The sequence below is a fragment of the Etheostoma cragini genome, chromosome 18, assembly GCF_013103735.1.
Source record: "Etheostoma cragini isolate CJK2018 chromosome 18, CSU_Ecrag_1.0, whole genome shotgun sequence".
Classification (NCBI taxonomy): Eukaryota; Metazoa; Chordata; class Actinopteri; order Perciformes; family Percidae; genus Etheostoma; species Etheostoma cragini.
In genome coordinates, this window is record NC_048424.1 from 7028977 (window position 1) to 7047216 (window position 18240).

General features: G+C 40.1%; 1 protein-coding gene across 5 annotated transcripts; it reads right to left on the reverse strand.

Moving 5' to 3' along the window:
• Positions 1-23: 23 nt before the first annotated feature.
• On the reverse strand, positions 24-18240 carry mia3 (MIA SH3 domain ER export factor 3). Of its 5 annotated transcripts, none has more exons than XM_034900885.1 (29): positions 18000-18240; positions 16503-16636; positions 16322-16408; positions 15345-16230; positions 13938-15218; positions 12554-12883; positions 11898-12049; positions 9087-9218; positions 8787-8808; positions 8607-8695; positions 8425-8502; positions 7022-7132; positions 6861-6932; positions 6672-6776; positions 6369-6491; positions 6202-6250; positions 5957-6021; positions 5744-5834; positions 5487-5625; positions 5107-5269; positions 4990-5025; positions 4786-4853; positions 4122-4207; positions 3335-3448; positions 2565-2627; positions 2432-2478; positions 2241-2309; positions 1409-1811; positions 24-786 (listed from the first exon to the last, which is right to left on the reverse strand). In XM_034900885.1, the coding sequence occupies exons 1-29, from the start codon at positions 18118-18120 to the stop codon at positions 539-541; spliced, it is 5364 nt and encodes a 1787-aa protein (XP_034756776.1). In that variant the 5' UTR covers positions 18121-18240; the 3' UTR covers positions 24-538. The 5 variants fall into 5 exon arrangements, with proteins under 5 accessions (XP_034756776.1, XP_034756775.1, XP_034756777.1 ...); XM_034900884.1 differs by having other exon boundaries at positions 6163-6250; XM_034900888.1 differs by having other exon boundaries at positions 539-786; positions 6163-6250; positions 13938-15139; positions 15398-16230.

Consider the following 18240-nt stretch of genomic DNA (forward strand, 5'->3'; position numbering starts at 1 on the left):
CCAGTTAGTAACATAACACCGGCAGCTTTTACATTCTTTATTATTAAAAGTTCTACCAACATAGTAAAATAACTTATACATCTGACCATCAAATTACACATTTGCTTTACCGCTGACTCTAAAGCAACAGCTTTTGGAAATTATTTTATTCCTGAAATGCTAGAAGCTAAACTCCCCCCTTTTTTAAAATAATTTCCACAGGAAATGACATTTAAAAAATTGCCCCCTTAAAAATCATTGCTATGTACTGTATATATTTTTTTAAAGAACAAAAATAAAAATCCTCGGCATATAATGAATTATTGCACAATAAATGTTTTAAAAAAAAAAAGTGGCAACCCTCTCAACTTATTGATTTTGGATACATAATTATTAATACTTTAATTTAAGGACCATGTTTTCTTTAACAAACACCATTGCAGCTTTTTTTATTTTAGAACTGAAAAAATAATCATGACCTTTGTATGGACTGGATCTGGGTTGTTAATGTGATAGGTTCTGGGTAAATTCAAGTCCCCTGCCATAGCTGGTGGCGTCTTTAAGGCTTGACCATCGCTGGCCTTGCTGAGTCCTGAGGGGTCTCCTGCTTCACATGCAGGTCCAGTCCGGGGCCGGTGTGAGAGTTCTGGAGAGCATCAGGTGGAGAGTGACCATATGCATCACCATGTGACGGATGGGGAGGGACGCCTTGAGGCAGGTGCATTGGTGGGCTGGTGTGGTCACGCGCTCCTGGGTAACGCATTTCAGGAGGGACGGGGGGACGTGGTCCCATAGGTCCACGGACACCTGGTCAGAATGATTGAAAGGGGAAATATTCTTTATTTAGCAAGTAAAAATAATTTGGACACAGTAACCAATCCATTAAATAAAAAACATGTGCAAGGTAGACATCCCGAAGGGGCTTGGGTAGTGTCTCCCTTTAACATAGAGTATGATTACAGTTTAATATGAAACAACAAAGTAAAAGACAAAATAAAAGCAGTACAAAATACACACATCAATAAATGTATATGTAGAAAATGATGACATAGGGGGAGACAGGCTTAAACACATCAGTATGTACGTGGTCTACATTGGTACGTACAACTTTCAGGAAATAGCTATAGCACTCACAACAAAAGCTTCTACACCAGTAAAATCAACAAGTAGAAACATTATCAGACAGATCTATCATCTTCACTCATAGTCTAAAACGTAATACTTTGGAAGAATGAGGCATTCATCTCTTTACTCACACTCAAAACCAGCACATCCTGTTAGTGTGCCCTACACTCTTGTGGCCTACTACTCAAAGCTAAATACGTTCTGGGGTCCAGCCCCAGTACCTACCAACATAACAACTAAACAGAACTCATCATCGGCACAAACTGATGATGTGTGGAAAATAAAAACAAAGCGCAGAACTTACCATGTGGCGGAGGCATCGGTCCAAAGTGATGAGGTGGAGGGGGACGGAAGTGTGGTGGTGGGGGACCCCGATGATCAATGACATGTCCAGGGACGGGCCTTGGGTGAAATGCGTGTCCGTTGACGGGACGAGGTCCAAACTCTCCTCCCATTGGTCCAGGAAGTGGCATACCTGGGTGCCCGTTGGCTGGTAGTGGAGGCCCGTGATGAAGAGGAGGACCATGAGGACCCGGGGGGAGGTGGTAGAGGCCAGGTCGTGGAGGTCTGTAAGGCCCAGGAGGTGGCAGGCGGCCATGGGGTCCAGGGGGGAGGAGCTGCTCATGGTGTCCAGGGCCAAGGGGAGGTCCTTGGACCATAGAGCCTGGTGAGTCCCTGATTGGAGATGCTAGGAAGGATCCAGGTCCCTGAAAAAGGCCGATTATAATGACAAAGAGTTTTTAACTGCAATCACATAAACTTTAGTTGGTCCTGTAAATGAGTACATATGGACTAAAATTTAGTCATGCAGTGAAAAGATCCACAAACCACACAATTTACAAGAAGTACATTTAGCCAGGGCTCAAAATCACATGACAAGTAACCTTGCACCATGGTTATTTAGATGAAAATCCACACCACTTGCACACAAACTCAACCTCTGACACACTGGATGAAAAGAATCGCTCCTTCTCTCAGTGCTGTGAGAAAACTTGAAACCACACTCAGCCCAAAAGGTTAGGTCAGCCCCAAGTGAACCAAAATGCCTTCAATCTTTGCCCAAATCCAGCTTTAGGGAAGGGGGCGGCGTGCTTGCATACGCCTTCACACCTGTACTGGCCAGCCTCTATACTCACTGGCTCTGGACTGTCAGTGGAGGCCTCAGCCTGTGCCTCTGCTTTTATCTGTGGCTCTACTGCTTGTGTCTGTTTCAGAGCAAGGACATACACAATGTAACAGACATGTAGGTAGGAGCTCCAGGCCTTTAGATGGAATGTGGGAAGGTTATGTGTACAAATGAGTCTGATCTGATAAGAAAAAGACTTACAGATCCATCCATGTTCGCAGGTGATGAGCTGCGGGGGCCCATCATGTCTGAAAGAAGAGAAACAGCACCGCGTTGGAAGAACATTCAAAGCAAAGGGGAAATATTTAAAATACAGAGACAGCAGAAGACATACCCATCCCAGCGATGGCTTTGTTTTCAGGGTAACGACCATATGGGTCTGACGGTGGTCGAGGACCTGGGGGGACAAGACAAGAAGATGCAGTGATGAATGAAATCCCTTAAGACTTGCCTGTGGCACTTTTTCCAGGCCGGACAGTAGTAAAAAACGGTCAAAGAGGAAACAAATTATTAAAGTGCAAAGAATGGCCATCTCTACTCCTTAAGGAAAACAAAGTCAGATGAACAAAGCATTCTGGATGACTTTAAAGCCCCTGAAAACTTTCAAATTGGTTGCAAATTTAATCATCTGTAATTTGTGACTTAATAAGCCACAATCAAAGAAAGAATTTGGAGAACAAAATACATCCTTCTGTATTTATTTATTCAGAGTTTAACAAAAACATATAGTTAAACCGCTTCATCAGGTTTGGGTTTACTTATACTAAGAAGCTGATTGAGAAAATGTGTTTTTAGGGACTTTAAAAAACAAATAAGGTGAAGCATGTTCCGACAGAAACACAAAAAACACTGCACATGAGGAAATGTCTAAAATAATCCATTAAAAGAAATAAAACAGCAGGAAAAATGGAGTTGAAGACAGAGGTTTCAACATGTAACTGTAACACTGGTGAGAAATAAGAGCAGAACTCAAGAAGGGGAAAGATCTGAAAAGAATAATGAAGTCAGGTGTGTGAGAGGAGAAAGATAAAAGGTTGCGGCGGAGGGATGACGTCCAACTGTGGCGAGGTTGCAAAGAAGGTGAAGTAACCCACTGGGACTCACCATACGGGTCAATTCTTCGCCCCACTGGGGCAGAAGGAGGGCGCCTGGGACCCTCTATCATTATTGGAGGGGAAGGTGCACCCCCACTCACAGGAGATGTCCCATATGAATCACCTGTTATGATCAAACATCCGTTTACCAAAGTAAAAAACAGTTGACAAGTCACTACAATACATGCAAAGGCGAGGTCCTCGTTCCAGGCTCTCTTTGAGTCCAGTACATTGAAATGCAGGGTTTTCCTGAAGGGGGGGGTTTGAAAGACCATTTTGAATGAAATGTAAGACCTATTGTAATGCAAGACCTATACGACTTTAAAGTACAACAAAATGCAGAGTCACAAAACGACTTGCCAAGTAAATAAACATATTCAAATTGCATAAAAGCGACAGAGTAATAATAATTATACAGCAAATTATATTTGGACTATCCAAAGAAAGAACTACCACTGAATAGAAAAAGAAGCATTTCAATGATCATTAAAGGTCATTTTACATTGAAGTAGGAAAAGTAAGACCTGTATAAAATGATTTTATACCTAGAACACAATACTTCAGCAAATTTAAGACTTTTTAAAATTTAGATTTTGAAACCTTTTTTTTTTAGACCATTCCGGAAACCCTGACTCAGACCTGGTGGGCCAACAGGCTTGCTAAACAAATGAGACATCCTCTTTCTCATTTACATGGAGGGTTTTATTAAAAAACGGCATCCTCTTCTCAAAGCTCTGAAGGATGAGACCTGACCTAATGGAAATAAGACAGCAGGAAGGGTCGTGGGGCCTGATTACCTTGACGAGGGCCTGTAGGTTGTCCAGAGTTGGGTCTGAAGAGAGGGGCGCGGCGCTCGTTAAGCTGGGAGCTGAGTACAGCCAGTCTGTTCGTGGGTACAAGAACAAACAAAAACGTTTTCTTAGATGCAAGTTAGCTCCATAAGTAGGCCGACATCATCAAGTTGCTTCTTTTGTCCAAACAGTCCAGAACTAAACAATACATCATTTATAATGATGGAGCAAATCCTCACATTTGAGCAGCTGGAACATTATTCATCATTTCAATATTTAGAGATGGTCCAATTATTTTCTTCCCGATGCCAATACTGATTACAGAACAGCTGTGTACAACTATCCCTGTATGGATGCGATATGATTTAAATATTTGTTGTCGGTCTGGCTCAGGTTAAACTCTTTGTGAAACATGAAACACAAACAATGAACGCCACAGAACTTTCTTTTATCATCCAGTTTGACAGTCAGTTATAACGGAAAAATAGCATAAATAAAGAACTTTAACGTAGATTTTCTTTAGAACTTTAATACAAGGTATCAGATCATTGCATAAACTCCAGTGCTTCCCGATACCACTTCCTGTGTTTTAGGAAGCATCGGAGGAGATACCGATACTGGTATCGGATCATCTCTAGTTTAAAACTACCATTACTTTGCCTACACTTACTTTTCCCGGAGCTTTGATGATTCAAGCTTCTCTTGGTTCAGAGCTCGCTCTGCATTACGAGCATTCACCTGGAAACATAACGGAGAATTAGTGTGCAACTGGAATAATAATTCCTCAGCTTATAATCAATCTTAAACAGGCCTAAATATCAATGAATAGCATTTTGATATATGTTAATACATTGTGGCACTTTGTGGAGCATACCCAGTTTGAGTGAGTTTTGTTTTCCTGTTCTTTAATCTAAAAACAGAAAGAAAGATATTCGGTCAGGTTTCAGTAAGATTTCTCTCTGTACCTGCTCATTTAAAAATGAATACCTACCTGCTCTTTATAGACTTCCTCGGTCTTCTTCATCTGCTCCTCCATTTCATTAATGCGTTGCCGTAAGACTTTAACCTGCTCCTCGGCCTCCACAGCTTTTCCTCCCACCTCAGAGAGCTGACTCTCTTTGCTGCGTCGCTCCAACTCTTCCTTAGTTAATTTCCTGTGAAGCCACAGAAACACCCCTCTTCAAACAACCGCCACACGCGGTTCCTACACATCTTTTTTACTTCAAAGACTATTCATGAGATGCTTGACTGGATTATGCTAAAACAGCATAGCTTATTCATTCATCATTATGAAAATCTACAGCGTGCAACAGCAGCTAACAAAAAAAGAAAAGAAAAAAAATGTTGATTGACTATTTGGGCTTTACTTACTGCTGCAAAGCATTTTCCTTCTGCTGGTACATTTCAACCATGATTTCATTTTTCTGCTGGAGGATCTTGAGCTGGTTTTCAACATGGCTCTTATCACTTTTAAGGGTTGCAATTGCATGCTCCAGCTCCTGGTGTTGTTCTGTCGCAATATACAATTTTATGTTTAGTGAGTCGGGAAGAAAGACATATACAAAGGCGACGCATTTATGGATTTTTTTCTCTCCAAAATCATTTGAAAAGAAACACGACCAACATACCTTCCAGTGACTTCCTCGTCTTTTCTTCATTCAGCAGTTTAGTCATGAAGCGATCACGCTCTTCTTCGACCACGGTGAGAGTGGTCTGGACCTGGAAACAGACCAAGTACATTACAACACTTTATAGCAGGTTAACAAGTTGAAAGACTGGCTGTAACATTTGATCTTCCACTCCTAACTGCGGTGAGCTTTATTAGTTATTTGACATCTTACCCGTGAAACATCCATCATCTGTTTGATCCTGTTCTTTATAGCTGTCTTCTTGTCCGAAAAAGACACTGAAAAGCCAATTACCACTTGGTGTGAAACACATCATCATTTATATTGTGACAACAAATATGTGGAGGTTTAAAAACCTCTGAATCTCTTTGCAAGAAGTGCATTATTCCTTTAACTTAAGTAAACAGATGTGGACTAACCAGGTGCTACCTCACCATTGGCTAATACTTTGGTGTCACCTTTTTGTGAATCACAAGCATCTAGGTCTGCCAGAAGTTCAGACAGCACCTGTCAGGAGACATTTTTGCGTAGGGGTAAGTTGATGCAAGTTCTGGACCAATATGTACAGTGGATAAACATGAGAAATAGAGTGATCACAGCTGTTTAAAAATAAATGGACCCTGACCTCCACGTTGTGATCTTTGAGCACCACAGAGTCCTCCAGCTCTTTCTGGGACTTTTGATAGACTTTAATCTGCTCGTTCAGATTCTTGTGTTTGTCCTCCCAGCTCTTAATAGTTGCCTTAAGCTGTAAAAAATAAAAAGTCTCAGGAAAGCAGTATTTATCTAAATTATCCCATTTTAATTAACTCTAACTAAATCTCTTAATACCCATACATTTAGACCCATTAACAGACCTCGATGATCTACAAAATAATCAAAACAAGTCTACATGACAGGATTATTTGATGTAAAACAACAGTCTTACCGTTTTATTTTCTTCCTTTAGTGCTGAATAATCTTTCTGAAGACATTTGTGCTGAACTTTGCGGGCATCTTCACGAATCTTGGCCTCGTCCAGGAGAACAGTAGTCTGTGGCGAATACACACAGTTGATAAGAGGCGCTGAAACCACGAGCTCCATATGATTTTACAACGTGCAGAAGATTGCGTGTACCTTAGCGAGAGCGTCCTGAATACTTTTCCTGCTGAGCTGCAGCTTCTGGTTTGACTTCTCCAACTTCTCAATCTGTTAAAAGGAGCCGTTAAGCATCATGAATCTGAGACGGCAGCTAAAAAAAACAAATGAGTAACAGGAAGGAAAAAATAAACAATTACCCTGGTGCCATTTTGAAGAGAGTTTGCCTTCTCGTCTTCAAGTAGTTTTGCATATTTGTTCTTTTCCTCAGCCATTTGTTTATTCCGTGTTTCTGCCTCCAAAACTTTACTCTGCAAGAAGGTTAATGAGAGTAATGTCACTGGTAGTTCTTACAAAGTGAGAAGCCAGTTTACCTGCTGACTAAAGGCGCAGACAAACCAACCCAATAATCCGTCTTCGGAGCGTCTGGCGAGGTAGGTGACTCAAGTCTGTTTGGTGTGTTCTGTGCCGTCCTCAGTCGGACGCGCTGTCGGCTTTAATTTGGGGCAATTTGACACGGTGAATAAGCCAGTGGGCAGTCGGATTCAATGACGAGCAATGGAAATGACGAGCGGGATGAGCATGACAAACGCCTCTAAAATCCGACCTTGAATAAACCCGGGGAAAGATTTGTGTGGATAATCTCCTAAGTGCCTTTCATATAGTGTGCTTATTGTGTGTTTATCGTAATGTACATTTCTACCAATTTAATTTAACAGCTTCAACAATATATTCATGCTTTTAATATTCCCACAATTTGTTTTTCTGGATTACGGTAGTCATGTAAAGTATTATGTTTCTACCGGTACTTTAGTCAATGTGGCTATATGTGTTATTCAGCCAATGAGTAGTGTGTAGTAACGTACAGGTGCCAATAAGATGGCAGTAACTACATCGGATGTAACACGGGTCTCATTTAATGAGAACAGAGAATGATGGGCTCTGGTGCTATTGACGGACCTTTCAACAACAAAACAAAAAGAGTTTTAAAGTATGCGGTGAAAGAGCTGCGAGACATTTCGACATACCATTGTACCTGTATTTGAAATAAATACCCGGTACATTTACAGGCTTCAAACTGACACAGTGGTGGTGGTTGATTATTTCTGACCCAAATTGCTTGTCGCCCTTCTGGCTGTTGTATAAGGTGATTTTTTTGCAAACGTTTCTTTAAAAATGAATTATCTCTGCCCACCGGAATGCTATGGCTTTTCATTTGAAATAGTTCATTTAAAACAATTATACTTATCAAACAGATGGAATTCAAAAATAAAAGCCTGCCGCTAATAAAAGCCTTGTACCTTCTGCAGTTCAGGTAAATAAAGGCCCCGGCTGTTATTTGAGTAATTACGGTATGTCTCGCGCACGCGCAGAACGTCCACTCAAGTCGGCGTCACTTCGGTGTGTTCTGAGGAACTTTTTGGACCGAAAGGAGCCGAGTGATAAGTCTGCCTGTCTTTTCTGCTGTCGGGTTGATGTGTCAGAGCCTTAAATGGTACACAACACCCATATGCCACGGAGCAGGTACACTCAACACAGTAGGACAAGTACACAGTGTGTCATACACAAAGACAGGAAGTATCCTTGGTTCCTTAGTGCTTACCTCCAGGTTTTGCATTCTTTTCATTGTAGAACTAACAGTTTCTTTGGACTGTTTCTGATTTTCTTTTAGGTGTTCAGTCTTCAAAAAAGAAGAAAAAAGTTCCAGAAATAAAATTACTTATTTATGTAATTTTTTTCAAAAGTAGCTCATAGATGCGAGATCACATTTTATTTGTTGCTCACCTGTTTCTGGAGTTCCGACATTTTAGCGAGAGCGTCATTCTTTTCTTTTTTGAGCACCAGAATTTGCTCTGTCAGCTTTTTTTCATCCACTGTAATCACAAAAGTGGAACAAAAAGTACAAAATCAACTAGATGTTTCACCTCTGTGTTTTGTAATGAAAAAAAAGAAGTAAATACTCACCGAGGTATTCTCTTTTCTTAACCTACATTTTTTTTTTTAGAAATGCAATAAGTAAAGATCAGTTTGATGTTTGAACAACACAGTTTGGAATATTTGTCAAAGCAGGATTATCATGTGCATGTATTAATGTAGCTCTATCAAAATGACCAGCAGTGATCCAAAAAAAAAGTTGATTTCAGGACATTCCATGAAATTGCGATGCAGTACGCAGCTCAAAAAATTTCTAATGTCTTTTTTGATGTTGGTAAACTGGACACATAATTGGAGCAAATATGACAGCAGCAATATCAGTAAACATACCGCCAACACTGTCCTCCAGAAGAAGAGGGTGAAGGTGAATACTCCAACCAAAGCAGTGATGACAATAGCTTCCCAAGGACAACCAAACAAAGTTTCTCCTGGCTTCCACTCTTCTGGCAGTAATGAAATCACCTGATGGCACACAAACACAACCACAGTAGATTTTATGGTAAAATCTACAAGAAACAGTTGGAGCCGTTGAGGATTTTGCTAAGTTTGCCGTGATTAAACTAAGCCTTATAGTGACGACTTTATTGTAGTGGTAAGAGAAGTACTTCCACTCTTGGTAATGGGTAACCAGAGAAAAAAGTCACATGATCCTGTGGGGCCTGTGGTGGATAGATGAGATGGTAAAGACATTTGGTTCTGCCTGTACATATAAAATGGTTATTGCGCTCCGATAACGTGTGTGGGGCAGCGGCTTATACACTGTCCCACACTAGCCTAAAATCTGCTATTTTACCTGCTTTTTATATGTTTTACTGTTTTTAACTGCTCTTTAATGTTTAATTTCTTGTAGTGCACTGTAACTTGTACCATTTTAATCTATTTATGTGAAGCACTTTGAATTGCCCTGTTGCTGAAATGTGCTATACAAATAAAGCTGCCTTGCCAGAATATTAACAGATGACCTGATCAGAAATAATAATAAAAAATCTGTTTGAACATTAATCTTGAGGGTAAGAGGTCTATGTCTCAATAAATGAGAGGGGAAATACCCTTGTTACATTTCTTACTGTGTTTCAAATGTGAATATGATGAAAAGACTAATAATAGAGGCAGAAGAAAAGTCAAAATTTGTTAAAGCACAGTGACACACTTAGCCTACAGTAGGCCTAGCCTATAAGTAACTTCCAATATTTACATATTAGACGGAGAGACTGTATTCATTAACAACATTTTGAAAGGATCTGAAGAAAATTAGTGATCGATTACTCTAGTCACACCAATGAGAGGAAAGCTTGTCCAGATATCAGAACAGTATGCAACAACCAAAAATGATTGGACCAGTAAGGAATTTGTACAATTTAAAGGTGTTATTGAGATCAATATAAAGGGTTGCCCTTACAATGCTTCATTCACCGGTTACTTTCAAATCCAGACACAGACAATTTACAACCAAAAGCCAAGTGTGGTTCATTTTACAGTTGCATCAATCATTTTACAATAGTTGTTTGCAACCCAACTTATTTATGAACAGTATTAGTAGCAAAAATGGAGCATAATTTTACCACTTTCTTAATGTCTAATTCCAAAAAGAACTCTGCACATTGCTCCAATCAAAAAGAGACCTTTGAACTGAGCATTTGGCAGCATGTGGTAAATGTTTGTTGCAGCAGTACAAGAGGAACACCATACATAAATGCATGTGATTAAATAAAGTAACAGAAAAAAATAGCGTTAACGTAACAAACTAAAATTGAATAAAAACTGAATAAACTATGCAGAGCATTTGGAGACAGATAACATGATAAACTGAGTGATGTATTAATAGCAGCAGCATAGATATGACAACGAAAACTACAATAGAACAATATATCAACAGCATGACGAGGTAGAGAAATATATGAAAGACCCATGTGTAAGTTAAAGATAAACTGCGTCAGTTTTGGTCATAGGTTTTGGTAAGTAAATTGGAGGAGTCAATGTGCATCAGCCATAGGCTCATTAACACGTCAGCAGGCCATGATAGCTTAATAAATACTTGACATAGGAGACAAACTGAACTCATATGTTCACTTACACGTTGCAGCGCCTTTAGAAAAAGAATGTAAACCTGATCCGGTTCCATTACAGGTCTAGGTATCGTTAAAGTATCACTCTCCATGCTAGTCTTTGAAACAATAACGGAACTAGCACAAAAAACGCTATGCTAGTTTGACAGATATTAGCTTGCCAGCACGTCAACGTCGTTTATCTTCAAAGCTGGGCTAGAGGTGTAAATATGGGTTAAATAAAAGTACATAAAGCGATTAGGAAGCCGAATTAATTTGACAGCATATAGTCCATTTTAGTGCTGCCTTCTATGATCATTATCTGGACATTTATGCCAAAATAAGGCCCGCCGGTTATGCTAGTAGCCAGCTCAGCACCGGCTGTGTTGAACTTCAGCCTACACCGCGACAGTCAACAAGACAGGGGGAGGGCCATGGGACGTTCAGGAAAACTAGGACATTTGATGTTTCCCGTGATCCACAGATCCCAATGTTCACGCTGTAAGCACCATAGGCACAAAGGTAAGCACGGCCACCTCATACTTAAATTGATCTGTGTGCTGTCTTCAAGAGTGGGAGTGTCACTAAAATTGCCTATTTGTGTGGCCTCCTATTGTGTTCTTTACCCCGTAGCACAAGTAGACTTTATATTTAACCATAATTGTTTTTCGGTCAGATCATTTATAAATCTCCAAATTTTAGACCGCACATGAAAAAAGCATAATTCACAGAAAAGACAAGAGAAGGCAGGGACTGGGCTTTGTAAAGGATCTTGTGCAGGAAACAGTCAGCTGGTGAGATTCTGTAAGTGCTTGTGTTTCGACTTTTACCCTTTATTGTTTTAATACTTTCTTGTGGCTGCAATAGAGGCGGGGAGGTTTAACGGAGTAAGAAATTGACTACGTAATTATTGCACAAATACCCCACAACGGTTATTATTAAAAATCAAATCGTATTGTTCCCTCATGGCTCAGTAGCAAGGTGGATGGGAACAACTGGTTTAGGTGATTGTTGAAGATGCAGAGTAAAGAGATAATGTATTAAAAATGAATGCTGAAACTAGTGTATAATGTAGCTTACAATTCCTAAGACTCACCTCAATAGTCCACTCTGTAATTTTACTCTTCATCATCGAAAGGATGCAGCCCATGTAAACAATCCCCATTGAAAATAATCCCTCTTCTTCTTTTTCTTCTTGTTTTTCTTCGTCATGAATTTCAGACACTACTTCCATGGGGTCCAAAGATCCTAGTGAAAAAATGTACCCGTTAGTCAGTTTATGTGTTACGAACAGACAAGTGAAAAAATGTCCATTGCAGTTTGTCATCACATGCATTCAAAATATGTAATCTTGTGTTTACCAAACAATTCTCCCCAAACCAGGTGAATCAAACACACAACCAAACAAGACTCATCTATGAGATTCACATAATAAAATTCCAGTTCAGTAGGCTGAATTGCTGACCCCAAGAATTACCCTTTAAACCTAATTGTGCTATATTTTATTGTGTTAAAAACAGGTTTACATGTTCTGATTATGACAAAAATAGTGAATAAATAGGAATAGGCATCTCAAATCTAAGGTGAGGGCCTGGATAAAGCGTACTCTTAAATTCTAAAGAAACACAAGCAACTATTGTTTCTAGGTTTAAGCAACTTGCATGCTAGGGAAAAAACATTTTAAAGACACAAAACTGACCAATTAACTAAATAAAAAAAGGATTCATTAATTATGTCTCATAGATTACCAACCTGAGGGTGGTTGCTGAACCTCGACACCAAGGCCCATGTCTAAGGGATTTTCCAGGGTGGCTTGAGGGACCTTCTGCATCTCATCTGATGCACTGAACCTCAGCTGATTGTCTTTGTTTTTATTAAAGTGTCCGCCATCCTCGCCCACACTGACGTGCGGTCCACTGTGCACCTCATCCAAAACTATCTTCTCTTGTTCAGTCTCTGCTGGCTTTTCCACATGATTGGTTACTGTGAGGTTGTCATCACTCTCAGGCTCAGGAATGCTGTCAACCTTGTCTTCTTCAACAATGTGGGACGTGTCACCATTTACATTTAATTTGTATTCATCTACAACAAAAACATTGAAAAAAACAAAACAATTAGAGATTAGTCAAGGAGGTAATTTCACAGGTTTGTCCAAACTGTTCTAGATAGAAAAAAATTGTAGTCGTGGTAGGAGATATTAGTTCAGGTTTTCATCTAACATATTTGACAACAGGTGTGGTCTATGGCTTTGTAAAGAGTGTGATATTTACTTAGTAGGCGGTCAGTGTGACACTCTTTAATGGAGGAGAAAACACTGAAATGTAAGGTGAGCACAGTTAGGGCGGGTACCGTCATCCACTGGAGCAAAACTATTTTAAATCTGTATTTGGGCTCTCCACTATGATATCTTGGCAATTACTGACAAAAATACAAACGTGGTTGTTCAATGTTGAAATGAGGCCCAGTTCACCCTTTGTACTAAAGTGCATCTTTGGTGATGCAGGTAAGAAGTCAGCCAAAGCACACTGAGGATACAGCTGGAGCAAATGGCTCATACTAGCTACCAAACTGAGAGTCCAGTTGTAAGACTTTGCAGAGTCCACACTGGGCATGACAGATCCTACAAGCTCAGTACAGTTGGTTGCGTTATGAAAAACAACTACAACAAGAGTTCCAAAGTTAAAAAGGGTGATGTAGCAATCATCTGCTCTAGCTGTATGGCAAAACCTAAATATGTGTTTTTCTTCTTCAACAGTAGCCGCAGTTCTGTCAATTCTCAGGGAAGTGAAATTCTATCACAAATGGTCCCTTGAGATAAATTCTAGCGATAGGTGTTAACTGCAATGCAGTTAACTGCAACTGGATGAGGACACAATCTGGATATGTACATGGGAACAAGATACTTGTATGAATGGTGCCTGAAGGGATAATTCCGAGCTGCATATCTGCAGTGCCACACTATCAAACTCTGCGTTCACTTTATCTGTGGATCATAAGCTGATGCAGATTACCGTACTTGTGTGTGAAAGGCAGAAATCAAAGGTTAAAACAGAATATGCAATGATAAACCGGACTGTAGTAAATCCTACAACCCTATACCAGACATTCAAATTTACCTAATAAAAAACAAACCTACCTTGGTCAATATCTGATGCTTTTTCTACTGCCAACGGCGTGCTGTCACTGGCTGCTGAATACTTCTGCCGTAGGCTGAATGCGAGCTCTTGGAAGTCATCCAGTATTTCAGCCTCCTCATCCAAACTACTTGTGTCCATATGTTGGTCGTAACTGTGCTTTGTGTCTCGGCTATCCAGCATCTTCTCAATCTGATCCAGGATGGTGTTCTCAGAGGCTTCCAGGATGCCCTCCAGTGCGCTTTCCACATCTTGCGTGGTACCTTGGTTTGAGAGCCAGGTAGCCTGCAATTCTGTGTCCAAGTCAGAGAACATGGCCTCCACTTTGAAGAGATTCATGAGACCCAGTAGCTTTTGGATCCGCTCCATTTTCTCCTCTGTGAAGTGGTCTCTTAGCAGAGACAGTCTCATCAAGTTGTCGCTGTATTCTGGCTCTGGAGTGGGCAGAGCGGTTTCAGGTGAAGCTTCCTCAGACTCTGTGCTGTCTGATTGTGAGAAAGAATGTGCATTTTCATCTTCAAGTAATTCTTCTTTCTCCTCCTCCTCTTTCAGTTCCTCTATCTCTTTCTCCTCTTCATCCTTCCAATCTTCTGCAAGATGTTCCTCAATAATCTCCCTTTCCTCCACAGATAATTCTGGTTGACTATTATTACTCTCTAAATCGTTCTTTAAATGGTCATTTATATGATTAGGTAGGTTGTCATCTACCGTCTTTTTATGATCTGTCACATCTAAATTATTTGATTGCATCTCTTCAGTGAATGAGTCTGGATGTTTTTCAGTTTTGTTATCAGCTAATTCTTGATCCGTCCCTGTTCTGTTTTCTTTCAATTCATTGTCTAAATCCTCACTGTGCTCCACTGCATCACTGCTGTTGTTATCATTATTGCCCTCTAATTCTTTGGAATCTTCCTTGTCTTCCTGCTCAAAGAGTTCATCTGTTGTTTTAATAACTGAGTTTTGAGCCTCCGGAATGGCAGAAGTTTCATCTTGCGATACCGGATTCACTGATATTGTACTTGCTTTGGTTTCATGGTGTATCGGCTCATCAGTTGGTTTTAATGTTTCCTCCCAAGCGTTCCCAGGTCCGACCACTTCTCCCTCACTCTTATCATCACCATCATCATCATCATCATCATCAACAAACAAGGCAGGCTCTATGTTCTCCGGCTCTTTTGGTAATTCTACGGATATTGGTTCTTCTTCTTCTACGGCTTTTGGTAATTCTACCGATAGTGGTTCTTCTTCTGTTACAGCTTTTGGTAATTCTACAGATAGTGGTTCTTCTTCTTCTTCTACGGCTTTTGGTAATTCTACGGATGGTGGTTCTTCTTCTGTTACGGCTTTTGGTAACTCTACAGATAATGGTTCTTCTTCTTCTACGGCTTTTGGTAATTCTACTGATGGTGGTTCTTCTTCTGTTACGGCTTTTGGTATTTCTACAGATAGTGGTTCTTCTTCTACGGCTTTCATTCCTTCCTCAAAACTCTGAGGTTTTTTGGAGGGAGCTTCTTCTTCTACCTCACCCTCGTCATCGTCGTCTTCCTCTGAACTCAAATCTTGTGCTGTCCTCTCTCCCCCGGAGACTACTGAAAAAACAGCATCTCCAAATGTTGTCCACATGTTCTTCTGCTCTTCAACCTTCTCATCGTGTGGTGTTGGAGGACTAGCTTGCTTTTTGAGGGAATCAGCAAAAGACAGCAATGGAGTTTCTGCTGCCTTACCATTAATGTCTTCCACGGGATGATTCTCCACATTTTCGCTTTCCTCCTCTTCATATGGGGTAACATTCTTTGTGAATTCGTCATCGCTAGTGACCGCATCAAAAGTTGTGCCAAGTGTAGTTTTTAACACAGGGATTTGCACTCCTTCGGTAATCGAAACTGGTTCGTTTTCTGAAACAACATCACTGTTCCCCTCCACTGTGTTTTTCTCAACTCCTCCGTCCTCTGCAGCTCTCTCAGTAGCATCAGGTGTAGCTGCTGTATCCATCTCTACTTCTTTTGTAGAAGGTGATTCAGTTGCCACGTCAAGTTCAGGTAAAGAGGCACTTTCATCATCTGGGACTTTATGAAGATCCTCTGAGGTATAATGATGCTCAGTTTGTTTTTCACTGTCAGTTGCCTCGTCTGCTGATGGCTGCGTTTCTTTCTGCACGTCCTCTGCCACTTGGATTTGCTCGGATGTTCCCTTATTTTCACCATTATTTTCCTCCAGTGAAGAGTCTAATAGTAAATCTATGTCGTAATTGTCAAACTTATCAAATCCAGTGTCAAAACAGACAAAATCTGTTTCCTGAAAAAAATTCAATAAATTATGCTTAATGTTATGTCAATAGTTTCAAAGTTACATTGTATTGTATGTAGTCAGCAACATATTTTCATACCTCTGCTGGAACTTCAATTTCTTTGTCCGTATAAAGGTGGTTAACTGCAAGGATGTCATTCGGGAAATAGCCAAAGTGACTTCCAACCTTTTAAAAAATACAAAAAGAGGAGGAGTATAACTAGATAGCAAAACCTAGATGTTCTCCATTTCTGATTAAACATTAACCAGAGTATACGTACGCTTCCGGCCCATACGTCAGTCCTTCTGCCTGACAGTTTGTAGTACACATAGACAGTTTCAGATTTTTGGACTGACAGGAACCGACAGTCTGGTCCAGAGAAATCTTTTATAGCTTTTCCACGACACAGAAGCACTGTGAAAGAAATACATACATAATTAGAATTGTTTTAAGAAGGTAAGCAGTGTTATCAATATGTTATTTTTGACCTACTACTTTTTCAAGATAGCCATTATACATTCATTTTTAATCCACTCATATTACCAAACATCTATAACTGTTATTTTCTCGCCTTTGGTTAATGTAAAAAAAAAGAATGCTTATTACAAAATTTAAGTTAACAAATTCAAATGTTTTGTTCATCCAACAGTCCCAAAACGCAAAGATACATGGTTTATTGGGAGATAAGACAAACAAAATCAGCACATAACCACATTTTTAACGCTGGAAGCAACTCATTTGGTGCATTGTTAAGGCTTGAAAATGACTTACAACGGATGTATTGTTTATTACAATGAATGCCAAGTTCTTTTCTGTCAATCCATTTATTGTTTTGGCTCTACAACGTTGCCCTTTTTACAAAACATGCAACACAAAATGAGACTACAAGTGAATAAACTAAAAGAGATGGCAAATAAGGAAAGAGCTTGGATCTGCATCGTCTGTATGACATGCCACTGTCATGTTATAGTCGACTAATAATGTGTCGACCTAATTGATCATATTATGTCTTTCTTTTTTATATTAATGTGTCTAATCGTTACTGTGTTATTACTCAAACTTAGCTTCTCCTTATAGTAAGTCGCCAATAAAACTATTTGTTATTACCAACAGCAGCTTTTGTTGTTGTTGTTGTGGTATTTTCAGGTTTACATTCTCTATAACAGCAACAACAACAAAAAACAACAGCTAGCTATAACGGTCCCTGAGGCTTGGATATGGCGTACATCTAGTTAGCTAGCAATGCAAATTATGATATAAAGACAAGCTGGGTTAACAAAACGGTAATTTAAATTCTTATTTCACCTAGCTAAAGCTAACGCTAAATTTAAATAGTTTGCTGGTTAAACTACATAATCTAGAGTAAGATTTAGTTACAAAGTTAGTCTGTGCTTATAACGTTAGCTACAAGCAGAGAGGTATTTTGCCCAAAGCCGGCCGGTGGCTAGTTAGCTAGCTGCTAACATTAGCCACCACAAACCAACCAGCTGGGCAGGCCGAAGCTGCCAGGCAAGCGGCCAACACTACGGGCTGCGTCGGAACAAAATACCCCCCCAAGATATTGCCTAAAGTTAAGATTAGCTTGCCCTGATTTCAACAAGCACTACAAGCCTGCACAGCATCGGAACTACTACAGGTGGTTAACCAGAACGCAAATATCGACTGGCAACAGGTCTAGAGATAAGGCGTAGTTTATGGCTAGCTGTAACGTAGTATCGGGATGTGGGAAGATGCTTCCCTGAAGTCCTGATGAGCTAGTTACAACAATCAAACTTACTGCTGCACTCCTCATCGGCGCATCTTTTAAAGTCGGAGAACCTTTTTTCCAAGGCTGCGGTTGAAATAAAATTAAATAAAAGTAGTAAAAGGCCCTGTCGGTAGAAGTGTTTTGCTGCCATGCTGGCAGTTTCTGTGGACTGGCTTCTTTCTGCTGCTGGAGCATGAAGTAGGCTACAGCGAGCTGAAGGAGCCGACACGTCAGCAGACCAGATCCGGCTGGGTGTAGGCACGGATAGCTT

Excerpts from the sequence above, each read along its gene's own strand:
- mia3 (XM_034900884.1), bottom strand. The coding sequence starts at position 18,120 with ATGGCAGCAAAACACTTCTACCGACAGGGCCTTTTACTACTTTTATTT. Across the intron at positions 8,696-8,786 it reads TAAGAAAAGAGAATACCTCG|TGGATGAAAAAAAGCTGACA; the intron begins GTGAGTATTTAC and ends TTGTGATTACAG. Across the intron at positions 5,835-5,956 it reads AGATGATGGATGTTTCACGG|GTCCAGACCACTCTCACCGT; the intron begins GTAAGATGTCAA and ends GTCTGTTTCCAG.